The 25,210-nt window shown below is 39.2% G+C and overlaps 1 protein-coding gene across 2 annotated transcripts in view; it reads left to right on the top strand.

Annotated features, from left to right (window-relative positions):
• MAP3K5 (mitogen-activated protein kinase kinase kinase 5) overlaps positions 1–25,210 on the top strand; it is a 227,165-nt gene that overhangs the window by 90,834 nt on the left and 111,121 nt on the right. For both annotated transcript variants that reach the window (XM_055535729.1, XM_055535728.1), the window contains exons 5-7: positions 148–316; positions 1,687–1,793; positions 4,356–4,526. In XM_055535729.1, the coding sequence (XP_055391704.1) occupies positions 148–316; positions 1,687–1,793; positions 4,356–4,526 (447 nt within the window). The remainder of the gene's footprint in view (positions 1–147; positions 317–1,686; positions 1,794–4,355; positions 4,527–25,210) is intronic.

Genomic DNA, 25,210 nt, shown 5'->3' with positions numbered 1-25,210 from the left:
TAATAACACCAGCTAGATGAGGTGTTCGTTCTGTACATCTTAATGATCTGAAAGGTACGAATGCTGCAGGTGTCATTCATTTCCTTATTGCTTCTCATTGAAATACTTTCTAGTATCGACTCTTAAAAATGTGTGTTTTTCCACCAGCCAGTATTTCCGGGAGTCTATACTCAACGATATCAGGAAAGCTCGTAACTTATATACTGGCAAAGAATTGGCAGCTGAATTGGCAAGAATTCGACAGCGAGTGGATAATATTGAAGTCTTGACAGCAGATATTGTCATAAATCTGTTACTTTCATATAGAGATATCCAGGTGAGAAGATGCTCAAAATCAAGTCTTGGTTATGTATCATGTTGGAGGAATAAGGGAGTGTTAATATCCAGTTCCAGTTAGCTACTAAGTCACTCATGTTACTACATGTAATTTTTTATTGACTCTCCTAAGCTTTCCATCCAGAGATTTTATGATAAATGAAACAGACTCATATAAGTTAACCATCAGTGATTATGAAAGACTTGTACAGTAAAGGGCTGCCCTTTTCCTGCAAAAGAACATAAAGAAAAATTTGCATGCATGGCTAATCCACAGACAGCTGTTCTGCTCTGCTAGCCTCAGGCACACCTGCCTGTCAGTAAGTGAAATCTTTGTTTTCGCAATGAACAGACATTTTTAGAGCTTTCCAGATATATCTCTTACTCCTGGAATTGTGTTGCTTGGAATTGAAAGTGCTGGATCTAACTAGCCAGAAACGAGAAATGTACAATTGATTAATTATAAAAATAACTTTAAAAATAAGTAATGTAAAACACAGATATACCATATTATTTTATTGGGATGTCTTAAAAATTTTAAATTACACTAAGAAGAATCATGGGGCTAATGGTAGAAAACCCACCTGCCAGTGCAGGAGACATAAGAGACATGGGTTCGATTCCTGGGTCGGGAAGATTCCCTGGAGGAGGAAATGGCAACTCACTCCAGGATTCTTGCCTGGAGAATCCCATTGACAGAGGAGCCTGGCGGTCTATAGTCCATAGGGTGGCAAAGAGTTGGACATGACTGAAGCAGCTTAACACAACACATACAAGAATAATTAAATCTCTGAGTTGGGGATATGCTGTTGGACTTTTACAGTAAAATTTAAGTGACTTGTGCTTTCCTATTCCTACCCATTCAGGCTCGAGTAAAGTTTCATGTGGATAACAGATTCACATACATGGAGACGTGTGGCACTTAAGATCCCATGACTGGAGAGCCTTCTTAAGTTGAAATCAAATATTTTTGTTACTTATAATAGAAGTTCTATTGGTTGCTCCATGTTCTTGATATCTTGGAAATTATCTCCCTGAAAATAATTGACAACACCCTGCATACCAGGAATCTAGCTCCAAGGAGAAGTAAACCACCTGTCCTGAGAAAATGTACTATTACCATGCTAGAGAGTTCATTGTTTTGTAGGTCAGAGATGGTAATTCAATATTTCCAGTGTTTTATCTATATAATCTAAAACCCTTATTCAGGCAAGCAAATGAACAAACAGTTTCTTCTTGGTTCTAGATTCTTTAAGATATTTCATGGGTTCTAGTTCCCTTTTAATACCCTTCTTAGTTTCAGGCATCTGGTGGTTCATTGGACTTTCTCCCAAAGATTTAATTCTATGTTATTCTTCTCCTGTTTGAAAGGACTATGATTCTATTGTGAAGCTGGTAGAGACTTTAGAAAAGCTTCCAACATTTGATTTGGCCTCCCATCACCATGTGAAGTTTCATTATGCCTTTGCACTGAATAGGTAAGAAGAAAACGTTCCCCCCCCACAATGTGCCCAACGTATTACTTTCTAACCTGCATGTTCTTTCCATGATATGTTTTTCATGTAGCCTTGCAACCACTCCTATTATAAGGTATTGTTAGTATTTCTACTTCAACCTTATAAAATATAGGAAGCATGCATTCTGATTTTGTCTCACTTTTTGTGAGTAAAAGAAGTACCCTCAATGTTTATATATCTGAATTCTTAAAATTCTTTTGCTTCTCTGTCAAAGTTTGTATTTTCTATTTATATATATTTTGGGGATTTTTAGAATGACATGGATGTGATAGTGTCTTTAAATAGATTGAATGCCAAGTGGTTATTTACACAAAAACTAACTAGAGTAGGGATAGTTATATCTAGGGGAACATATTCCCAATCAGAGAAGATGTTCACTGAGATTGTTCTGAATATACCTAATTATTAATATAATCAAAACTCTGTGGACCACATTTTAGGTCATGTGTCCATGAATTTTCTAGGATCAGGACTAACAGTGCTGCTTCCAGGCCTGCCTCTGTGCTTTCTGTCAGCATCATGACTGACACCTACCTCAGTGCCACTTTCTACCCAGAGTCACCGTGGAAGACCATCCCTACCCTGGCCATAGAGAGGCCCAAAGCACTAAACTGTCCAGACCTTAGTTTTGCTGTTCTCGTCTATGGTAGAGAGTTGGATATGTATGTAATTACTACAGTTGAAGAGAATGATACAAAGAAAAAGAGAGGGGAGCCTCACCTCTATTTTTCATTTGCCATGAAGTCTTAATTATTTTACCCTTGAGGAAACTAAAGTGCTTGAGTAATTTTTCTTCAAGGCTCATAGTTATGTCATAAAACAGGCTCAGACCCAGAGCAAGCTGATACTGGTACTTGTATTCTCCCTCACTTAGTTCTCCTGCCTTTGTCTCCAAAGAAAAGTCAGCATGCTCTTCAGCCAGATACTGTGTCTTTCCTTTATTCATCTGCCCAAGCTCTACAACGTGCTACCTTTACCAATATGATAATGAAAGTCAATTTTATCTCCCCATTTATTAAACATTTTTTCTTTAGATTTGGCAGAAAGAGATGAAAGCTCTAGAGATTATCTGTTCCAACTGGTTTTCAAATAAATCCTTTTTGAAAGATGAAATGAAAGATGGAATGAAATATATTATATTTTGAAATAAAAAATGAAAGTCCATAAGAGCCTCTTATATTTTCTTTTATCTATATTTTGTCTCTGTCTTTCCTAAAATAGAATGAAATGATAAATGTATTTGTATGGAGCATTATTCTAAACTGAAAGCATTTAGTACAGAATGTAAAGGAATTTCATGGACAGAAAGATTTTAAAATAGTAATTGAGAATAGAAATAACTCTTTTATGTAACAGTTTTATTGAAATATAATTCATACATCATACAATTTTATGTAAAATGTATGATTCAATGGATTTTAATGTATTTACAGAGTTGTGTGACCATCAATACCATGAGTTTTAAAGTATTTATATTACCTTTCCCAAAACCACCCACACCCTGTCCTGCTCCAATGGAGGCAGGACACTCTCCCATTCCTCCCAAATCCAGACCTAGGCAACCACAGATCTCTTTCTGTCTCCATAGATTTGCCTATTATGGATATTTCATGCAATGAGATTGTACAATATATAGTCTTTTTGTGACTGGCTTCTTTCACTTAGCATAAATGTTTTCAAGGTTCAATAAATAACTCTTAAGAGAATTTTTATCTTTGAGTATGTACAGTCTGTACATACTCACCAGTTTTAAAATGAGCTATATAAAGCAGCTTCCTTAGATGATTGATTGCTCAACTCAGGTTGGTTTATTGGTATTGTCTATGGATTAGTTCGGAGAAGGCAATGGCACCCCACTCCAGTACTCTTGCCTGGAAAATCCCATGGACGGAGGAGCCCGGTAGGCTGCAGTCCATAGGGTCGCTGGGAGTCGGACACGACTGAGAGACTTCACTTTCACTTTTCACCTTCATGCATTGGAGAAGGAAATGGCAACCCACTCCAGTGTTCTTGCCTAGAGAATCCCAGGGACGGGGAGCCTGGTGGGCTGCCGTCTGTGGGGTCACACAGAGTCGGACACGACTGAAGCGCCTTAGCAGCAGCATGGATTAGTTTGCTCAGTGTTTTGGAGCAAAAGCCACTGAAACCTATAGTATCAGGGTTTTGCCCCTGTTTGGATTCCTTGACTCTGCCCCATTCACAACCACAGGCTGCATTCTTAATCTCACTCTGTCAACTTGAACCCACACAGAGTCCGCAGGGAAACTGGAATAACTGTGGATGGATAAGCACAAATCATCACATCAGCAGAAAACCAACTCAAAATAAATCCTTTTTAGATGATTAGACATGCAGTAGGATAAAAAAGAGTTGCAGAAGACATTCAAAATATAATTGTTGTTTTTATCCTGCCAAACATATTAATGTGAATCAGTGTATTAAACAGACATTTTAAAAAGATGATTGGCCTAAACTGCTTCTGTAGTCTATACGGAAGAGTGATGTTCCCTTTCTCTACCTTAGGAGAAACCTCCCTGGAGATAGAGCAAAAGCTCTTGACATTATGATTCCCCTGGTGCAAAATGAAGAGCAGGTTGCTTCAGATATGTATTGCCTCGTTGGTCGAATCTACAAAGATATGTTTTTGGACTCTAATTTCATGGACACTGAAAGTAGAGACCATGGAGCTTCTTGGTAAGTGTACAGGATAAGATACTTGGTAAGTCCATGACACAAAAAAATCATTTTTAAATGAGTATTAAATTATTGTTTTCATTCTTTGATTGTATATTATAAAATAAATCTTAGAATTTATAGATTTAGTAAATAATTTTGATGAAATTCACTTAATAAGGCAGAGTAAATTGGGGTAAATTGGATGAAAAGATAATGGTTTAAAAAATAGAATTTTTATTTTTATTTATTTATTTTTTATTTTATTTTATTTTTTTTTAATTTTTTTTTAAATTTTATTTTATTTTTAAACTTTACATAATTGTATTAGTTTTGCCAAATATCAAAATGAGATGTAAGTATAATACAATAAAAATATAATTGGGGAAATTCATAAAATTTTATAGAAAGACATGAAATAAGACCTGAATGAATGGAAAAATAAACCAAGTATGTGGATGAGAAGACTTGATTTAAAGATGTTAATTCTCTACAGCAGGACTTTTCATAAAATTCAACAAATTGATTCTACAATTTATTTGAAAAAATAAAGGGTCTAGAATGGGCAAAGCTATTTTGGAGAATGAGGTGGAGGGACTTGCTCTCCCAGATAAGGCATACTGTAGAAGTGTAACAATTCGGGTATTACAGTATTAGTGTGAGTGAAGTGAAGTGGAGTGAAAGCCACTCAGTTGTCTCCGACTCTTTGCGACCCCCATGGACTATACAGTCCGTGAAATTCTCCAGGCCAGAATACTGGAGTGAGTAGCCTTTCCCTTCTCCAGGGGATCTTCCCAACCCAGATGTCGAACCCGGGTCTCTTGCATTGCAGGCAGATTCTTTACCAGCTAAGCCACCAGGGAAGCCCAGTATGAGTGCAAGCATAGACAAATTGGGAGACTGGGATTGACATATATACAGTACCATCTGTAAAATAGATAACTCTGGAGGAGGACATGGCAGCCCACTCCAGTATTCTGGCCTGGAGAATCCCCATGGACAGAGGAGCCTGGTGTGCTGCAGTTCATGTGGTCACAAAGAGTTGGACATGACTGAGTGACTAATCACACAGCACAGTGGGAACCTGCTGTATAGCACAAGGAACTCAGCTTGGTGCTCTGTGGTGACCTAGATGGGTGGAATGGGGGTCGAGAATGGAAAGAGTTCCAAGAAGGAGGGCATATATGTATATATATATATAGCTGATTCTTGTTGTACAGCAGAAACTAACAACAACATTGTACAGTGATTATACTCCAATAAACTGAAACAGTTAATAAAACTCTAAGACTGAAGACAGAGCCTGAAAGAAACAAACTAAAAACAGAGCCTGATATATATCATTTTGTATGCGTATGACTGGTTTCCCTGGTGGCTCAGCTGCATATGACTAGATTTATGGTATGATATGCTTCATGAGGGCAGGAGACCAGATTTCATCCCTGGGCTGGGAAGATCCCCTGGAGGAGGGAATGTCTACCCACACCAGAATTTTTGCCTGGATAATTCCATAAACAAGGGAGGCTGGCAGGCTACAGTCCATGGGGTTGCAAGAGTCGGATGCAACTGAGCAACTTATGGCTATGCTTCATGAGCCAGAGGGGAAAGAATGGACTCTTTAGGAATGATACTGGAAAAATTTGTTTACCTGCCTGTAAAAATAAAAATGAATCCCTAGTTTAACCCACACACAAAAAAATAAAATCCAAGTAAATTAAAGATCAAAACATTTTATTTGGAAAAAAATTTATAATATACAAAATGGATTTATGACTTGGAAAAGGAAAAATTATCTTAAAAGAAGGCTTATCAACTCTTTGGGAAAGAGTAGCTCCTATGGCACGGACCTTCCTGCCGATAACAGTTATAAACATTGGGAAAACACTTTGTAAAAAGTTTGAAAGCACCAAAGAGTGACTAAAGATAGTCAGAAACTGGAGAGCTTTTGATTCTTAGATGAGGAGTATTGCATTAGATAAGATCCACATGTATATGCTTTTTCCTTTGGGGGAGCTCTCAAATCTGCAGGCTTAGGGAAGATACAACTCAAGAAGAAAACCGTAGTCTTACATGGTTGAAGGAGTTAGTTTGAGGCTGCCAGTTCAGTTCAGTTGTTCAGTCATGTCTGACTCTTTGTGACCCCAAGGACTGCAGCACGCCAGGCCTCCCTGTACATCACCAACTCCCAAAGTTTACTCAAACTCATGTCCATTGAGTCGGTGATGCCATCCAACCATCTCACCCTCTGTCCATCCCCTTCTTTTCCTGCCTTCAATCCTTCCCAGCATCAGAGTCTTTTCAAATGAGTCAGTCCTTCACATCAGGTGGCCAAAGTATTGGAGTTTCAGCTTCAGCATCAGTCCTTCCAATGAATATTCAGGATCAGTTTCCTTTAGGATGGACTGGTTGGATCTCCTTGCAGTCCAAGGGACTCTCAAGAGTCTTCTCCAACACCACAGTTCAAAAGCATCAATTCTTCAGCTCTCAGCTTTCTTTATAGTCCAACTCTCACATCCATACATGACTACTGGAAAATAGATTTGACTAGTGCCTGGAAATTGAATGATAGATCCCTTACATGAAGGAGCCACAGAGGGAGCCCAAAATATGCATATAAGCCACCTTTCCATTCTTGGCTGACCCCTGACATCTGCACGGGTATGGTAAAACTCAAAGGAGTCCAGCAGAAAATAGGAGCTAGAAGGCTAGAGCTGAACCAAGATTTCAGCAGCTGTGCAATGGAGGAGAGACAGAGTTTGGGGTTTGAACCTCACCAAGTTAGAGGGGCTTGATAAACACTTTGAGCTTTCCACTGAAACTCCAGTAGGTCCAAGACTTCTGAATAAAAAAACCACATCCAAGGACTAAGGAAGGATACTAAAATGAAGAGGAAAACCAATTAAGCACCACCTTAATAAAACCCAAAACTGAGACTCCACATAAACAAGGTGAACTGACCATAATTTAGATGCCTGTTGGAACAAAAGTCAATACTCTTTAAGAGGAAGATAACAGAATCTGAGCTGTATGATGTATCATCCAAAATACCTACTACACCATCAGAAACTACTAGATTTGTGAAGATAGCAAAATGTGATCCATAATAAAAACATCAGTCAACAGGAATATACTGCAAATAAACACATGGCAGAAGGATACATAGAGTATGATTTTGTTTATAGAAACTTTGAAACCAGTCATACACATCTAGTAAAAGTATAGATGCATGAATGTACATCATAAATCCCCAATTCAGTGTAATAGTTACCAGTAGGGAAGGAATAAAAAGGGATCATGGAATGTTTCACATGCAGCTGCAAGAATATTTAAAATATTTTATTTCTTCAGCTGAGTGGTGGGTATGTGGGTAGAAAGTGTTGCTTATATTGTTCTTCTGTATGTTTTAGTCTCTAAAATGTTCCCCAAATAGTCTCTGATTCTGAATGGGGAACACATGTATACCTGTGGTGGATTCATTTCGATATTTGGCAAAACCAATACAATATTATAAAGTTTAAAAATAAATTAAAATAAAATTAAAAATAAATATTAAAGGAGATTGACTTACAGAAAGAGACAAATACCGTATGATATCACTTATATGTGGAATCTAAAGTATGACATAAATCAACCTATTTCACAAAACAGAAACAGACTCACCGACGTGGAGAGCTGACTTGTGGTTGCCAAGGGGGAGGAACTGGGGAAGGGATGGATTTGGAGTGTGGGATAAGCAGATGTAAGCTATTTTATGTGGGATGGATAAACAACAAGGTCCTACTATGTAGCCCAGAGAACTATATTCGATGTCCTATGATAAATCATAGTAGAAAGGAATACGTATACTTGTATAACTGAGTCGCTTTGCTATACAGCAGAAGTTAACACAATATTGTAAATCAACTATACTTCAGTTTAAAAAAAGGGCAGTTGACTTCGTTCAGGCGTTCCTTAGTAATGGCCATAATATTATTTAAGTTGTGAAACAGAAATCTTAACATTTCAAAATCTTGTGTCATCCTACCAGCTTAGCAAGGGACTGAAATTGGGATAATGGATTATAACCAGGGAAGAAAATTTGGGGACAGTGACTTCCTGGATTTTCATGGACAGATTTGGTTTGGACTTTAAAATTTGAATTATAAATTTTTATTGCAATCAACAGAGAGTTTTACCATTTCCCCTAACCGTTTTTTTTTTCCTGCTGTTATAAAAGAAAAATGTAACTATACAACCTTTTTATTACCACAAGATTTCTTTAAGAAGAAAGAAGATTTCTTTAATCTTTAAGAAGATTCTTAATGTAGGAGAATTAGAATCTGATATTTAGACGCATTGTGCTGGTATAAATGCTTTGATTTAATGGTGATAATGAAATGCATAGATAATCTTTGAAAGGCTGATTTTCATGGTCAGTGAATTAAAATGGAAAACATCTCTTATGAAGTTCATCTGCCTCATGCACAGGAATAGAAGTGTTTCCCAGTTTGAAAAACCAAACAATTTAGGCTACTGAGAGCTTTCAAGGTCACATAAAGTTCAGTCAAAAGGAACAGTTTTTTTTCTGATTGTGTTTTGTTCTGTCTTTCTATACTTCCCAATTCTCTTCTTCTATGATTCCTATTTAACTGAGGAACATTAACTAGCTCTCAAAAGAGCTTTGTCTTTTAAGTCTTCAGGTCAAATTTAAGATGTCGGGTTTTGTATGATTTCATGTTAAGCTGTTCGTTAATTTTCTAGCAAGAACAGGGAAGGCTATTAGAACTCAAAGCCTTTTCATGAGAGGAGCCTCAGGAGTTGATCGGGGTGTATCGCTCACTGATGTAGTGAGTAATACAAGAATGTCACTTCTACTGTAGATTACGGGTCTATAACCTGCCATTATTGTCATTATATCCATTTGTCGTAAGGGTCATTACGAAGATTTCACCCCTATTTTAAAAGTGTGTTTTCATACCTTCACACTTGTAAAGCCACTTCAGTATTTCTTACTGTTTCCATCCAACCAACTCCCACTCATTTGCGATGGTGTGTTGGCATCATCTGTAATCTCTTGTTATATCACAGCTGAAGTAAAAGCGCGTTGTCAAGGTGCTGACTCAAGAGTTTCGTTACTGAGGTCATTAGGCTGCTGGCCGGACTTACTCTGGGTTTGTGTTTCCTGAGTCCTGGGTTCCAGAGAGTTTTTCAGCTGACTTATATATTTATTAATTTATTTATTACCTTTTTTGAGCCAAAATTCTCTGAGCTCTTACTTGTCAAGTGCCTGGGTGGGATAGCAGTGAGTGGCAGGCAGCTTGTCCCTAAAGCTTCTTTCCATGCCCGTAGCCTGAATCGTCATCGCTAGCTTGAATAGACAGTCATTTACTAAGCAGGAAAAGTTTAAGAATAAGAATTTCAACTCAGTGGAAAAATAGCCCCAAGCAGTTGTGTTTACAATGGCACAAAGAAGTCTCAAAGTTCCCCTTTTTAACATCTTTAATGAGTTGACTGTTCCCGACTTACAGCACAAGGAGAAAGTCAGACATTACTCTTGAGCATTCATTGTAATATTTGGTATGAGCACTATCCCAGGGCACTTTTTGCTTTTAGGGAAACTGTGTAATGCAGGTCTATTTTCTGAGAGGTTTACTTAGGACTGAGAAGATGAAAATACAAAACAAGAAAGAAGTTTATGGCTTAGATTTTTAAAATTTGCAGAATTGAAGTATGTTGTAGAACAAACTTTACATACTGAATCTTATCTGGGACATAGGGTGAGGGGTTTGAAAGAACACATCCTGCTGATTTAAGTATAAAATTCATTGTCACTTCCTTAGTTGTTTTTGGTCATTGAAGCTCTTATACATGGCTATCAGTTCAGTTCAGTTGCTTAGTCGTGTCCGACTCTTTGCGACCCCATGAATCGCAGGATGCCAGGCCTCCCTGTCCATCACCAACTCCCAGAGTTCATTCAAACTCATGTCCATCGAGTCGGTGATGCCATCCAGCCATCTCATCCTCTGTCGTCTCTTTCTCCTCCTGCCCCCAATCCCTCCTAGCATCAGGGTCTTTTCCAGTGAGTCAACTCTTCACATTAGGTGGCCAAAGTACTGGAGTTTCAGCTTTAGCATCAGTCCTTCCAAAGAACACCCAGGACTGATCTCCTTTAGAATGGACTGGTTGGATCTCCTTGCAGTCCAAAGGACTCTCAAGAGTCTTCTCCAACACCACAGTTCAAAAGAATCAATTCTTTGGCACTCAGCCTTCTTCACAGTCCAACTCTCACATCTATACATGACCACTGGAAAAACCATAGCCTTGACTAGACGGACCTTTGTTGACAAAGTAATATCTCTGCTTTTGAATATGCCATCTAGGTTGGTCATAACTTTCCTTCCAAGGAGTAAGTGTCTTTTAATATCATGGCTGCCATCTCCATCTGCAGTGATTTTGGAACCCAAAAAAATAAAGTCTGACACTGTTTCCTCATCTATTTCCCATGAAGTGATGGGACCAGATGCCATGAACTTAGTTCTCTGAATATTGAGCTTTAAGCCAACTTCTTCACTCTCCACTTTCACTTTCATCAAGAGGCTTTTGAGTTCCTCTTCATTTTCTGCCATAAGGGTGGTGTCATCTGCATATCTGAGGTTATTGATATTTCTCCCGGCAATCTTGATTCCAGCTTGTGCTTCTTCCAGCCCAGTGTTTCTCATGATGTACTCTGCATAGAAGTTAAATAAGCAGGGTGACAATATACAGCCTTGACGTACTCCTTCTCCTATTTGGAACCAGTCTGTTGTTCCATGTCCGGTTCTAACTGTTGCTTCCTGACCTGCATATAGGTTTCTCAAGAGGCAGATCAGGTGGTCTGGTATTCCCATCTCTTTCAGAATTTTCCACAGTTTATTGTGATCCACACAGTCAAAGGCTTTGGCATAGTCGATAATACAGAAATAGATGTTTTTCTGGAACTGTCTTGCTTTTTCGATGATCCAGCAGATGTTGGCAATTTGATCTCTGGTTCCTCTGCCTTTTCTAAAACCAGCTTGAACATCAGGAAGTTCATGGTTCATGTAATGCTGAAGCCTGGCTTGGAGAATTTTGAGCATTACTTTACTAGCATATGAGATGCGTGCAATTGTGCAGTAGTTTGAGCATTCTTTGGCATTGCCTTTCTTTGGGATTGGAATGAAAACTGACCTTTTCCAGTCCTGTGGCCACTGCTGAGTTTTCCAAATTTGCTGGCATATTGAGTGCAGCACTTTCACAGCATCATCTTTTAGGATTTGAAATAGCTCAGCTGGAATTCCATCACCTCCACTAGCTTTGTTCGTAGCAATGCTTTAACTCTTCTTTTCTATATGTAAGTTTCTATAATCCAAGTCAAGTTATGAAAAATGTGTTTTTTGAGTTTGACTTTCAGTTATTAAAAGCCTTTCATCGTAGCTGGTCCATGTAAACTTAAATATAAGTTAAAGCAAGCAGCAATGATACCTGTCATAAGTGCTGTTTGGGGAATGTTAGGGGCTGCTATAGGATAAAGAGAAAGGTGAGAGAGCAAAGCTGGGAGGAGAGCCAGCTTTCAAAGGAAATATTGTGACTCAAGAGCCTAGACTTACATCTTAAAAAGAAAAAAAAAAAAAAAAAAACCACGAAAAACAAAACCCACAGAGTTTCTGAAGTGACAGACTGAACTGAAATGACCGAAGGCAATATTATGGACCATGACTTGGAGGGCCATGGGAAGTTCACTGACAAATTTATCTCTACAACTTCTTTTTAAACCTAATCTAAAAAAGAAATAACCACAAAGTAGTTATGCTGAATTCATATGTAGCACGACTTACTGAGAACATTTTGATATATATATAGTATTTGTTTAGTGGGTAGAAATAATAATCCCTTAAATTTTAGAGTTCACACAGGGTTTTTGTATATGTTATTAACAATTGGTGGCTTATAAGCACCTTGTAAGGTGGGCAAAGCTGATATTTTTCTTCCCATTTTACAATTAAGGCAAATGCAACTCAAAGAACTTAAGTGAATTCTTGATGTTTTATGGTTAATAAAATTTCAAATCTAATTTTTTTCAGATCCAGTGTTGTTTTTACTACACTCTAGCCTCTCTTTCCTGGAATTTCCAGGAACAGGCATTTCTAGGAATATCTATACTATTGTATTGAAGAGGCCTAGACTTGTGAGAGACCCATATGGAATGCATGTTGACTCAGTACTTGGAAACAGTGTATCTTAGGCAAATGACTTAAACTTTAAGAAATTCAGTTTTCTTATTTGAAAAATAATAATAATATCTACCTGGATGAGTTAGAACGCTCTTAGCATCCGAAAAGTAGCTGAATAGCTTACTTCAATGGGCTTAAGCAGGAAGAAAAATGTAACTTCTTAAAACATGAAGTTCAGAAATAGGGCTGGGTCTGGTAGTTGAGTCAGCAGCTTAAAAGGCAGCCGAATCTGTTTCCTTGTTATTGTTGTGGGTGACTGCCCTCAGTCTGGCTCTCTTAGAGTTAGTTACAAGGTGCCTTTGGCCATTTTAGACATCAATCGAACTTAGCTATGCCGAGGTCTAAGATGAGAGAAAAGGAGGCCATCTCTTTCTGTATCGCTAAGAAAACACTCATAAAAACCTATCTCATACATTCCTTACATTTCTTTATGCTTCCAGTATTTCATCATTAGCCCAATATTACACAAATCACTAGCAAGGAAGATGGTTTGATTATAGATGGTTTAGACTCATCACTTTAGGAAGAATAGATGCTTTGTTTGAGGGATTAAATGAAGCAACATATGTTCAAGCCTTGGAATTTAGTAAACCCTTAGAGTTATATCCTTAGTATATAATATGTGAAAATATTTTATATTTCTGCATATAATGTTATATGTATGTTCAAAGCAGATATTGACTAGATTAGTGGATACTGATTAGATTACTTGTCCCTAAAATATTCCTGAGTTTTCTTTCTCTTCTTTCTGAATCTAGCACACCATTTTAGCTAATGAGGGAAAAGAGAGTCTGTGTATTTTTTACATAGGACTTGATAGAATTTCATATACCATAGTTATCATGGAGTCACCTGGAATAGGCAGTGATTGCTTGAAATCATACCTGGTTTTAGAGATGATGGTATTCTCATTCTTAAGGGGAGATAGAAGTCATTTTTAGAACTTTGAAAGGAAATTGGCTGCTGTTCTATATTAACATAATCAGGTTTCCCCTGTTGTAATGCCAAAAAAATCCATAGCAAATAAGTCAATCTAATCACACGGACCACAGCCTTGTCTAACTCAATGAAACTAAGCCATGCCGTGTGAGGCCACCCAAGATGGGTGGGTCATGGTGGAGAGGTCTGACAGAGTGTGGTCCACTGGAGAAGGGAATGGCAAACCACTTCCGTATTCTTGCCTTGAGAACCCCATGAACAGTATGAAAAGGTGAAATGATAGGATACTGAAAGAGGAACTCCCTGGGTTGGTAGGTGCCCAATATGCTACTGGAGATCAGTGGAAAAATAACTCCAGAAAGAATGAAGGGATGGAGCCAAAGCAAAAACAATACCCAGTTGTGGATGTGACTGGTGATAGAAGCAAGGTCTGATGCTGTAAAGAGCAATATTGCATAGGAACCTGGAATGTTAGGTCCATGAATCAAGGCAAATTGGAGGTGGTCAAACAAGAGATGGTAAGAGTGAATGTTGACATTCTAGGAATCAGCAAACTAAAATGGACTGGAATGGGTGAATTTAACTCAGATGACCATTTTATCTACTACTGTGGGCAGTAATCCCTTAGAAGAAATGGAGTAGCCATCATGGTCAACAAAGGAGTCCGAAATGCAGTACTTGGATGCAATCTCAAAAACGACAGAATGATCTCTGTTCGTTTCCAAGGCAAACCATTCAGTGTCACAGTAATCCAAGCCTATGCCCCAACCAGGAACGCTGAAGAAGCTGAAGTTGAACGGTTCTGTGAAGACCTACAAGACCTTTTAGAACTAACACCCAAAAAAGATGTCCTTTTCATTGTAGGGGACTGGAATGCAAAAGTAGGAAGTCAAGAAACACCTGGGGTAACAGGCAAATTTGGCCTTGGAATACGGAATGAAGTGGGGCAAAGGCAAATAGTTTCGCCAAGAGAATGCACTGGTCATAGCAAACACCCTCTTCCAACAATGTAAGAGAAGACTCTACACATGGACATCACCAGCTGGTCAACACCAAAATCAGACTGATTACATTCTTTGCAGCCAAAGATGGAGAAGCTCTATACAGTCAGCAAAAACAAGACCAGGAGCTGACTGTGGCTCAGATCATGAACTCCTTATTGCCAAATTCAGACTTAAATTGAAGAAAGTAGGGCAAACCACTTGACCATTCAGGTATGACCTAAATCAAATCCCTTATGATTATACAGTGGAAGTGAGAAATAGATTTAAGGGCCTAGATCTGATAGATAGAGTGCCTGATGAACTATGGACAGAGGTTCGTGACATTGTATAGGAGACAGGGATCAAGACCATCCCCATGGAAAAGAAATGCAAAAAAGCAAAATGGCTGTCTGAGGAGGCCTTACAACTAGCTGTGAAAAGAAGAGAAGTGAAAAGCAATGGAGAAAAGAAAAGATACAAGCATCTGAATGCAGAGTTTCAAAGAATAGCAAGAAGAGATAAGAAAGCCTTCCTCAGCGATCAATGCAAAGAAATAGAGGAAAACAACAGAATGGGAATGACTAGAGATCTCCTTAAGAAAATTAGAGATACCAAGGGAACATTTCATGCAAAGATGGGCTCGACAAAGGACAGAAATGGTATGGACCTAACAGAAGCAGAAGATACTAAGAAGAGGTGGCAAGAATACACAGAAGAACTGTACAAAAAAGATCTTCATGACCCAGATAATCACGATGGTATGATCACTGACCTAGAGCCAGACATCCTGGAATGTGAAGTCAAGTGGGCCTTAGAAAGCATCACTACGAACAAAGCTAGTGGAGGTGATGGAATTCCAGCTGAGCTATTTCAAATCCTGAAAGATGATGCTGTGAAAGTGCTGCACTCAATATGCCAGCAAATTTGGAAAACTCAGCAGTGGCCACAAGACTGGAAAAGGTCAGTTTTCATTCCAATCCCAAAGAAAGGCAATGCCAAAGAATGCTCAAACTACCGCACAATTGCACTCATCTCACATGCTAGTAAAGTAATGCTCAAAATTCTCCAAGCCAGGCTTTAGCAATATGTGAACCGTGAATTTCCAGATGTTCAAGCTTGTTTTAGAAAAGGCAGAGTAGCCAGAGATCAATTTGCCAACATCCACTGGATCATTGAAAACGCGAGAGTTCCAGAAAAACATCTATTTCTGCTTTAATGACTATGCCAAAGCCTTTGACTGTGTGGATCACAATAAACTGTGGAAAATTCTGAAAGAGATAGGAATACTAGACCACCTGACTTGCCTCTTGAGAAACCTATATGCAGGTCAGGAAGCAACAGTTAGAACTGGACATGGAACAACAGACTGGTTCCAAATAGGAAAAGGAGTACGTCAAGGCTGTATATTGTCACCCTGCTTATTTAACTTCTATGCAGAGTACATCATGAGAAACACTGGGCTGGAAGAAGCACAAGCTTCAAGATTGCCGGGAGAAATATCAATAACCTCAGATATGCAGATGACACCACCTTTATGGCAGAAAGTGAAGAGGAACTAAAAAGCCTCTTGATGAAAGTGAAAGAGGAGAGTGAAAATGTTGGCTTAAAGCTCAACATTCAGAAAACTAAGATCATTGCATCTGGTCCCATCACTTCATGGGAAATAGATGAGGAAACAGTGGAAACAGTGTCAGACTTTATTTTTTTGGGCTCCAAAATCACTGCAGATGGTGACTGCAGCCATGAAATTAAAAGACGCTTACTCCTTGGAAGGAAAGCTATGACCAACTCTAGATAGCATATTCAAAAGCAGAGACATTACTTTGCCAACAAAGCTCCGTCTAGTCAAGGTTATGGTTTTTCCAGTGGTCATGTATGGATGTGAGAGTTGGACTGTGAAGAAAGCTGAGTGCCAAAGAATTGATTCTTTTGAACTGTGGTGTTGGAGAAGAGTCTTGAGAGTGCCTTGGACTGCAAGAAGATCCAACCAGTCCATTCTGAAGGAGATCAGCCCTGGGTGTTCTTTGGAAGGACTGATGCTAAAGCTGAAACTCCAGTACTTTGGCCACCTAATGCAAAGAGTTGACTCATTGGAAAAGACCCCGATGCTGGGAGGGATTGGGGGCAGGAGGAGAAAGAGACGACAGAGGATGAGATGGCTGGATGGCATCACTGACTCAATGCACATGAGTTTAAATGAACTCTGGGAGTTAGCGATGGACAGGAAGGGCTGGCATGCTGCGATTCATGGGGTCGCAAAGAGTTGGACACGACTGAGCGACTGAATGGAACTGAACTGAGTAAGCTAAAAGCATTAAATCTGTTTTTAGCATTTATGTGTTCATTTTTCCATAGTAGCTTGGGAAAGAACAGACAGATTTGCCTTATCAACTGATTTTGTTTTACGTCAGTGACAGTGCTATTCAAACAGTGATCATGCCTAATAACTGTTTAGTTTGTACGTTATTAATGGGGTTGGCTGTACTTCGGAAGAGTTATGTAACAAACCAACTGACATACAAATAAAGACCAATGTCTATTTTCCATTTGCCATATTTTCCCTTTTTTCTTTATCTTGGCTTCGAGATATCTTTCTTTCTTCATGTTATCTCTGTTTCTACTACCCTCCTAACCCCCCGAGTTTGATCTCGCCATTATTCCACTGACATCATTTTCGTTTAGTCCTTCGTTGTATCTATTAACCAAATTTCCCAAATTTGGATGATTTCTATCCTCAGAATGCAAAACCTGAAGAGTTCTTAATAACTCAGCATGACACCCAGCTTATTGATGTCCATGGTTAGAGGGCTCTTAAAGAACCATCAATTCTAAGATGACCTGGAGACTTAGGGAGAACACAGCATGTACCCACAATTGCTTTGTGAACAAGCAACCTGGTACATTGGTCTCATGTCTTGAGCTTGATTTAACATGCCATTCAACAGATGACAGATTGTGGCATGACCAAGTTGAATATGACCAAGAATGATAATGTTTAATGAGTTACTGGGAGATTTCCTAATTGTGTCTTATAGGTAATAAGCACCTAAGAAGAGAAACTAAGGCTTGCTCTCTGTAACCAAGTTATCAGAGGGATGAGTGAGAAAGAGAACTGGATGTTTGCCAGGCATTATGATGAAAAGGAAGGAGCATTTGGAAGAACAGTAATGATTTTGCTTGGTGAACCAAAGCAGTTGTTTCCAAATCTGGCTGACTATCAGAACTCCTCGGAGCTTTTCCAATAGTGCAGAGTTCTCTGTCTCTGGAAATGTTGCTTACTGGATCCATTTTATTGAATAGCTAACCCATAATTGAAAATATGAGTTTTCTTTTTTAATTAAATATTTAGACTTTCCCCAGATTTTGCTGCCAATTCCTTCTTCCTAAATGTTTACTGTTTTTCATATCCTTAAAGATTAAGTTTAAACCCTTGGCCTTACCTTCTCTTCAGAACTTTCCCAAGTCCCTCTCCTCCTGTCTTCCTAGAGTTCTTTGAGTATGGGTTTTGCATTTTAATTTAAGAGAATTGGCAGTTATTGGAAGGATACATTTAGATTGGTCATAAACATTTAAAAACTATTCACTCTCAGGAGCAATCAGATAAGTGCCCATTAAAATCCTGAGCTGTGCTGTCTTGTTATTATCAGTTAGCAAAAATGAAAATAGATGAGAATATTTTGGCATGAGTGAAATGTAAAAATCTCTCTCTTGTGCTGCTCTTGGGAATGTGAATTGGTAAGGCCTTTCTGGAAAGCAGTTTGGCTTTATGATGTATCAAGAACCTTGAAATAATTCATGTTCCTCAGTCCAGTTACATCCTTTGTAAACCATCCAAAAGAAATAGCAGATATGGAAATAAAGATATGTTTACAGTGCTCCCTACACTAAATTTTATGGTAATGAAAAACTGGGAGAAACAGTAGGGAAACTGTTAAATGGAAGGATATCCTCAAGTGATGGAATATCATGCATTCAAAGTTGTGTGTTTGGAGGGTTGATGGTAGCAATATACATAAATAAAGCTTACCATTTTAACCATTTTTGAAGGTACGATTCAGTGGCATTAAGTACGTTCACAATGCTGTGCTTCCATCACCACTCCCCGCCTGACAACCTCCTCACTCTCAAAACTCAAACTCTATACCCATTAAACAATTTTGGATTCCCCTTTCCCCCAGCTCCTGGCAACCACTATTCCACTTTGTGTCTCTATGAATTTGATTACTCTAGTAGAGACATTACTTTGCCAACAAAGGTCCGTCTAGTCAAGGGTATGGTTTTTCCTGTGGTCATGTATGGATGTGAGAGTTGGACTGTGAAGAAGGCTCAGCGCCGAAGAATTGATGCTTTTGAGCTGTGGTGTTGGAGAAGACTCTTGAGAGTCCCTTGGACTGCAAGGAGATCCAACCAGTCCATTCTGAAGGAGATCAGCCCTGGGATTTCTTTGGAAGGAATGATGCTAAAGCTGAAACTCCAGTACTTCGGCCACCTCATGTGAAGGGTTGACTCATTGGAAAAGACTCTGATGCTGGGAGGGATTGGGGGCAGGAGGAGAAGGGGATGACAGAGGATGAGATGGTTGGATGGCATCACTGACTCGATGGACGTTGAGTCCGAGTGAACTCCGGGAGTTGGTGATGGACAGGGAGGCCTGGCGTGCTGAGATTCATGGGGTCGCAAAGAGTCGGACACGAGTGAGCGACTGAACTGAACTGAACTGCGGTATCTCATATAAGTGGAATCATACAGTATATATCTTTTTTGTGAATGGCTTATTTCACTTAGCATGACGTTCTTAAGGCTCATCCATGTTGTAGCAATGGGGCATCCCTCATAGCTCAGTTGGTAAAGAATCTACCTGCAATGCAGGAGACCCCGGTTCGATTCCTGGGTCGGGAAGATCTGCTGGAGAAGGGATAGACTACCCACTCCAGTATTCTTGGGCTTTCTTTGTGGCTCAGCTGATAAAGAATCTGCCTGCAATGCAGAAGACCTGGGTTCGATCCCTGGGTTGGGAAGATCCCCTGGAGAAGGGAGAGGCTACCCACTCCAGTATTCTGGCTTAGAGAATTCCATGGACTGTATAGTCCATGGGGTTGCAGAGTTGGACACAACTGAACAACTTTCACTTTCGTGTTGTAGCATGTGTCTGAATCTCCATTCTAAAGGCTGAATAATATTCCATTTTATGTACATTGTCTTTACCCGTTCACCTGTCAATGGACATTTGTGCTTGTTTCTACCTTTTAGGTGTTATGAGTAAATATTACTATAAATATGGGTGTACAAATATCTGTTTGAATCCTCTGTTTTCAATTCTTTTGAGTATAAGCCCAAAAGACGATTGTGGTTTTAAATAAATATTTAATAGTAACATGCATCATGATATCATATGAAAATTAAAAAAAACAGGTTATTAAAATAGCATGATTCTTGTTTTTGGAAAAATATGTACATAGTAAAAGGAATGAAAGGAGATAGCTAGAATTTTGACTTTTAAAATTTTTCATCCTGACTTTTCTATTACAATAAAATTATATACAAATAAGTTGTGTGAATTGGAGAGGGTTTCCCCATCTCCAGATCAAATTAACAGAGTGATTCAGCACTAATTTTTATCTCATGCTGTCTTGCTTTACTTCTGAGTTATTTTGTGAGTGATAATTTCAGAAATATCCCTAGAGATGTAAAGCACCGTGAAATTCTAATTTAATTACTTGTATGTCTTACAGAAGAATCACAGCTGTTATATCACAAAGGAGGAAAATGACAGCTAAATAGAAAGAACTTGAACTTAGTTTCTTCGTTGGTGGAAAATAGATGCTCTTTTGCTAGAAACAGTTGATTCAAGAATATTTCCTTTATTTTTTACTTGATTGCACATCTCAGTACAAATGCAAAAGTGAGCCAAGTTCTTATTCTAAAGACTCATCACTCTATTAACAAGTACTTAGCTTTTTTAGAGGTAGTTGCAATCAGGTGACAAACACAATGCTGATATAAGGCAGTCCTTGAACAAAAATCTGTTGCTCTGAAAGCTTGGACAATAACTTTTCATCTCTTCAATGTAATAATGAGTTGAAGATTAAAAATTATTTATCCTCTTTCAACACATATTTAGTACTAAGTAGAAAAAAATCAACAATAGTATAAATAACTTTAGTTACTCAAATATACTCCCTAGAATTTTCTTGAGATGTCTCTTGTCATCCTTAAGACTTGTTTCCTTCATGAAGTCTTAATGTAGCTTCATGCTAAGTTGCTTCAGTTGTGTCCAACTCTTTGCTGCCCCATGGACTATTGCCCGCCAGGCTCCTCTGTCCATGGGATTCTTCAAGCAAGAATACTGGAGTAGGTTGCCATGTCCTTCTCCAGGGGATCTTCCCGACCCAGGATTGAACCTGTGTCTCCTGCAGCTCTGCACTGCAGGCAGATTCTTTACCACTGAGCCACTGGGGAAGCCCTCTAATCATTTTATTGCTATATTTTTATAGTTTTATATTATTAATCATTGTTTATATATTTCTTTGTGTAATGTCTAACCTACTGTTCATGTTCATTTATCCTCTTGCTAGTTAAACTGTAAAGTTTTCAATGACATAAAACATCTTTGGTGCATTTTTAGAAATGACTGTATTGATCTATTTATTTATTTTTGGCAGTGCTGGGCCTTCGTGGGTGCGGGCTTTTCTCTTTTTGGTGGCGAGCAGGGGCTACTCTCTAGTTGTGGTGTGCAGGCTTCTCACTGCGGTGGTCTCTTTTGTTGCGGAGCATGGGCTCTAATGCATGTGGGCTTCAGTGGTTGCGACAAGACGGCTCAATAGTTGCAGCTCCAGGACTCTAGAGCTCGGGCTCACTAGTTGTGGTTCAGGGCCTTAGTTGCTCCACAGCATGTGGGGTCTTTCCAGACCAGAGATCGAACCCTCGTCTCCTGCATTGGCAGGCAGATTCTTTACCACTGAGCTACCAGGGAAGCCCTCTTTGATTCATTTTTATGGCACACCCAGTGGTATTGCCATGCCAGTCTTTTAAAAATTTAGTCTCTAATCTAATAAGATTGATCAAGTACACTTTGTGACAAACACCATTCTTTACAAGAGTATATCAATACCTGTTTCTGTGGTGTATAGAATCCAAACTTTATTTTTAATGTAAAAGCAGTTCTTTCTATTTTTATTTCTTGTTATTATTTTTCCTGTTTCACCCAATTCCTTTTTACTAAAAAAAACAAAAGCAGAAATAATGAAAATCGACTAAAAGTTTTTTGTTTTTTTTTTTTTTAACACACACCAAAGAGTAGGCAATGTTATATAGAGAAGAGGGCTCAGGTTTAGAATCTGGCAGAAGTGGGTAAAGTTCCTGCTCAACCACTTTTAAACTGAATGACTTAGTATTTCCATTCTGCAGAGTTCTGATTAGTAAACTTGAGAGAATCCTCCCTGCCTTAGGAGCTATATGAATTAGAAATATTATGTTTGAAGTGTCAAGTGCAAGGCCTGTACCTAGTAGGTGCCCAGTCATGAGAGGCAGCTATTATTTTTGTGTCTTTTACTGTCTGGTGGTAACCACAGCTTCCTGCGGTAGAGAATATCATCTGCTCTGTTGTGTTGTTAGAAATACACTGTCCCTGTTCATAGGAAGATTATGTGTTTCCACCCCATGACACCAGGTTCTGATTTGTATGTTGGCTAATGCTTTTTATTAGCAGAAGCTTTAAAAGCCGTGTCATTTTTCCTTAGCCATTTTCTAGAGAAAGCAGCTCCTTCAGGCTAGGTCTCAGAGGGAAAAAAGTGTCAGGCAGAGACAAGCCAGCTGATGCAGAAATTGGCAAACCACTGGGGTTTGTTGTTGATACTTGGCACATTTACGCTAAAATGACTGATACATCTTCTTCAGCTGCAATGGATTGTTTCATTATTTTAGCCTCCGTATGCATTCTTCTTGGGGCTTCCCTGGTACCTCAGCTGGTAAAGAATCTGCCTGCAATGCAGGAGACACCAGTGTGATTCCTGGGTCAGGAAGATCCCCTGGAGAAGGGATAGGCTACCCACTCCAGTGATTCTTGGGCTTCCCTGGTGACTCAGATGGTCAAGAATCTGCCTGAAATGCAGGAGACCTGGGTTTGATCCCTGGGTTGGGAAGATCCCCTGGAGGAGGGCATGGCAACCCACTCCAGTATTCTTGCCTGGAGAATTCCATGGACAGAGGAGCCTGGCGGGCTAAAGTCCATAAGGTTGCAGAGTCAGACACAACTGAGCAACTAAGCACAGCACATGCATTTTTATTAAGTTTGAATTTAAAGAAACAGTGAAATGATAATGCATATATGGAAAGTTAGCACCAAGGACACGGATACACCAGGGATGAGGATTATCATGCTCTTTAAAATAAACTTCAGTAATAGCATGAAAAATGAATCATATGCTGCATTTTCAGAGGAGACTATCCTCTCCCTAATAATAAATTAAAGGAGTTTCTTATATAAGTAGGCAACAATGAAAACTATACAAACAATATCTTTAGTATTTTTATTAAATAGTACATTCTAGTAACATTCGAATGTGGTCAAGGTGCTATGCAGTTCAGTAATGTGGTCTAAGGTGGTAGCTCTCTGGGCTTATGGTCTTATCAAGATCAGGATTTAGACTACTAAGGAAGTGAAGAGATTATTTTTTATATGACCTGCTGTATTTATCACTTGTCACAGCCTGGCTCTTGGTAAGAGAGGGATGCAGGTTTTCTTCATGCAGCAGGTATTTTGAAATCACCTGCAGTGAGTTGGGCTCCTGCTGAGTCAAGTGCTGAAGATTTAGTCCTCAACAAGACTGGCAAGGCTCCTGCTGTCAGACTGCGTACAATATGAGAGATAGATGGTAAAAACAATGATTTCAGATTGTTATCAATTCTGTAATAGTCTTAGAACTATTGTTTCCTTTTTTTTTTTTCCTTGTGTCATACTCATCTGTGAATTTCAGGAAAATTTTCCAGTTCTCCTAAGTTGCCATATTTATTGGCTTAAGATTGTTCCAGATATCCATTTACTTTCTTTTTAATGCTTATATACCCTTGTGTACTAAGTCACTTTGGTTGTGTCCAACTCTTTGCAACCCTATGGACTGTAGCCCTCCAGGCTCCTTTGTCCATGGGATTCTCCAGGCAAGGATACTGGAATGGATTGCCATGCCCTCCTCCAGAGGATCTTTCAGACCTAGGGACTGAAACCACATCTCTTAAGTCTCCTGAATTGACAAGGGGGGTTCTTTACCACTAGGACCACCTGGGAAACTTCCCTTGTGTCTCCAATGGTAAAGAATCTGCCTGCCTGCAGGAGACATGGGTTCAGTCCCTGGTTCAGGAAGATCTTCTGGAGAAGGGCATAGCAACCCACTCCAGTATTTTTGTCTGGAGAATTCCACAGATAGAGGAGCCTAGCGGGCTACAGTCCATGGGGTTGCAAAGAGTAGGTCATAACTGAGAAACTAACATTTAATGCTTGTAGGACCTATACTAATGTCCCCCTTTTCATTTCTCTTTCTGTCTCTGATGAGCAGTCTATCTAGGAGTTTATCAATTTTATTAATCTTCCCCTTTTGACACTGTTCCTTTTCTTTATTGCACATCTGTTTTCTACTTCATTGATTTCTTTTCTTTATTATCTGTTCCTTCTAGTTTATTTTAGAATATGTGCTGTTTTATTTCTAGATGGAAGTTTAGAGCATTGATTTTTTTTCACCCTTGCTGCTTTCCCAGCCAGAGAAGGCAATGGCACCCCACTCCAGTACTCTTGCCTGGAAAATCCCATGGATGGAGGAGCCTGGTAGGCTGCAGTCCATGGGTTCGCTAAGAGTCGGACACGACTGAACAACTTCACTTTTACTTCTCACTTTCCTGCATTGGAGAAGGAAATGGCAACCCACTCCAGTGTTCTTGCCTGGAGAATCCCAGGGACGGAGGAGCCTGGTGGGCTTCCATCTATGGGGTCGCAGAGAGTCAGACACGACTGAAGCAACAGCAGCAGCAGCAGCTTATGTCTTGCAATTCATTTTATATTAATTTCATATCTTCTTCACTATTTCATATATTTGTTTCTTTAGTCCTTCATTCCCCCTTTTTTTCTATTAATTTAGTGTTGCATTTTATACTCTATTGTCATAGTAAAGAACCTGCCTGCCAATGCAGGAGATGTAAGAGATGCAAATTCAATCCCTGGGTTGAAAAAATCCCCTGGAGGAGGGCATGGCAACCCACTCCAGTATTCTTGCCTGAAGAATCCCTTGGACAGAGGATCCTGACAGTTTGTAGTCCATTGGGTCGCAAAGAGTAGGACATGACTGAAAGAGCTTAGCGCATGTGTGCACACACACACACACACACACACACACACAATACTCTTTATATTATGCTTTTAGGAGTTCCCTAGAGATGACCATCCACATCCTTGACTCTTAAAGTCTACCTTAAATTTGTATTTTATCACTTCCTTGAAGAGGAGAGAAACTTCAGCCATCCAGTCGCTCAGTCTTGTCTCTTTGAGACCCCATGGACTGCAGCACGC

Source organism: Bubalus kerabau, chromosome 9 (genome assembly GCF_029407905.1).
Source record: "Bubalus kerabau isolate K-KA32 ecotype Philippines breed swamp buffalo chromosome 9, PCC_UOA_SB_1v2, whole genome shotgun sequence".
Taxonomy (NCBI): Eukaryota; Metazoa; Chordata; class Mammalia; order Artiodactyla; family Bovidae; genus Bubalus; species Bubalus kerabau.
This window is presented reverse-complemented; position numbering and strand designations above follow the sequence as displayed.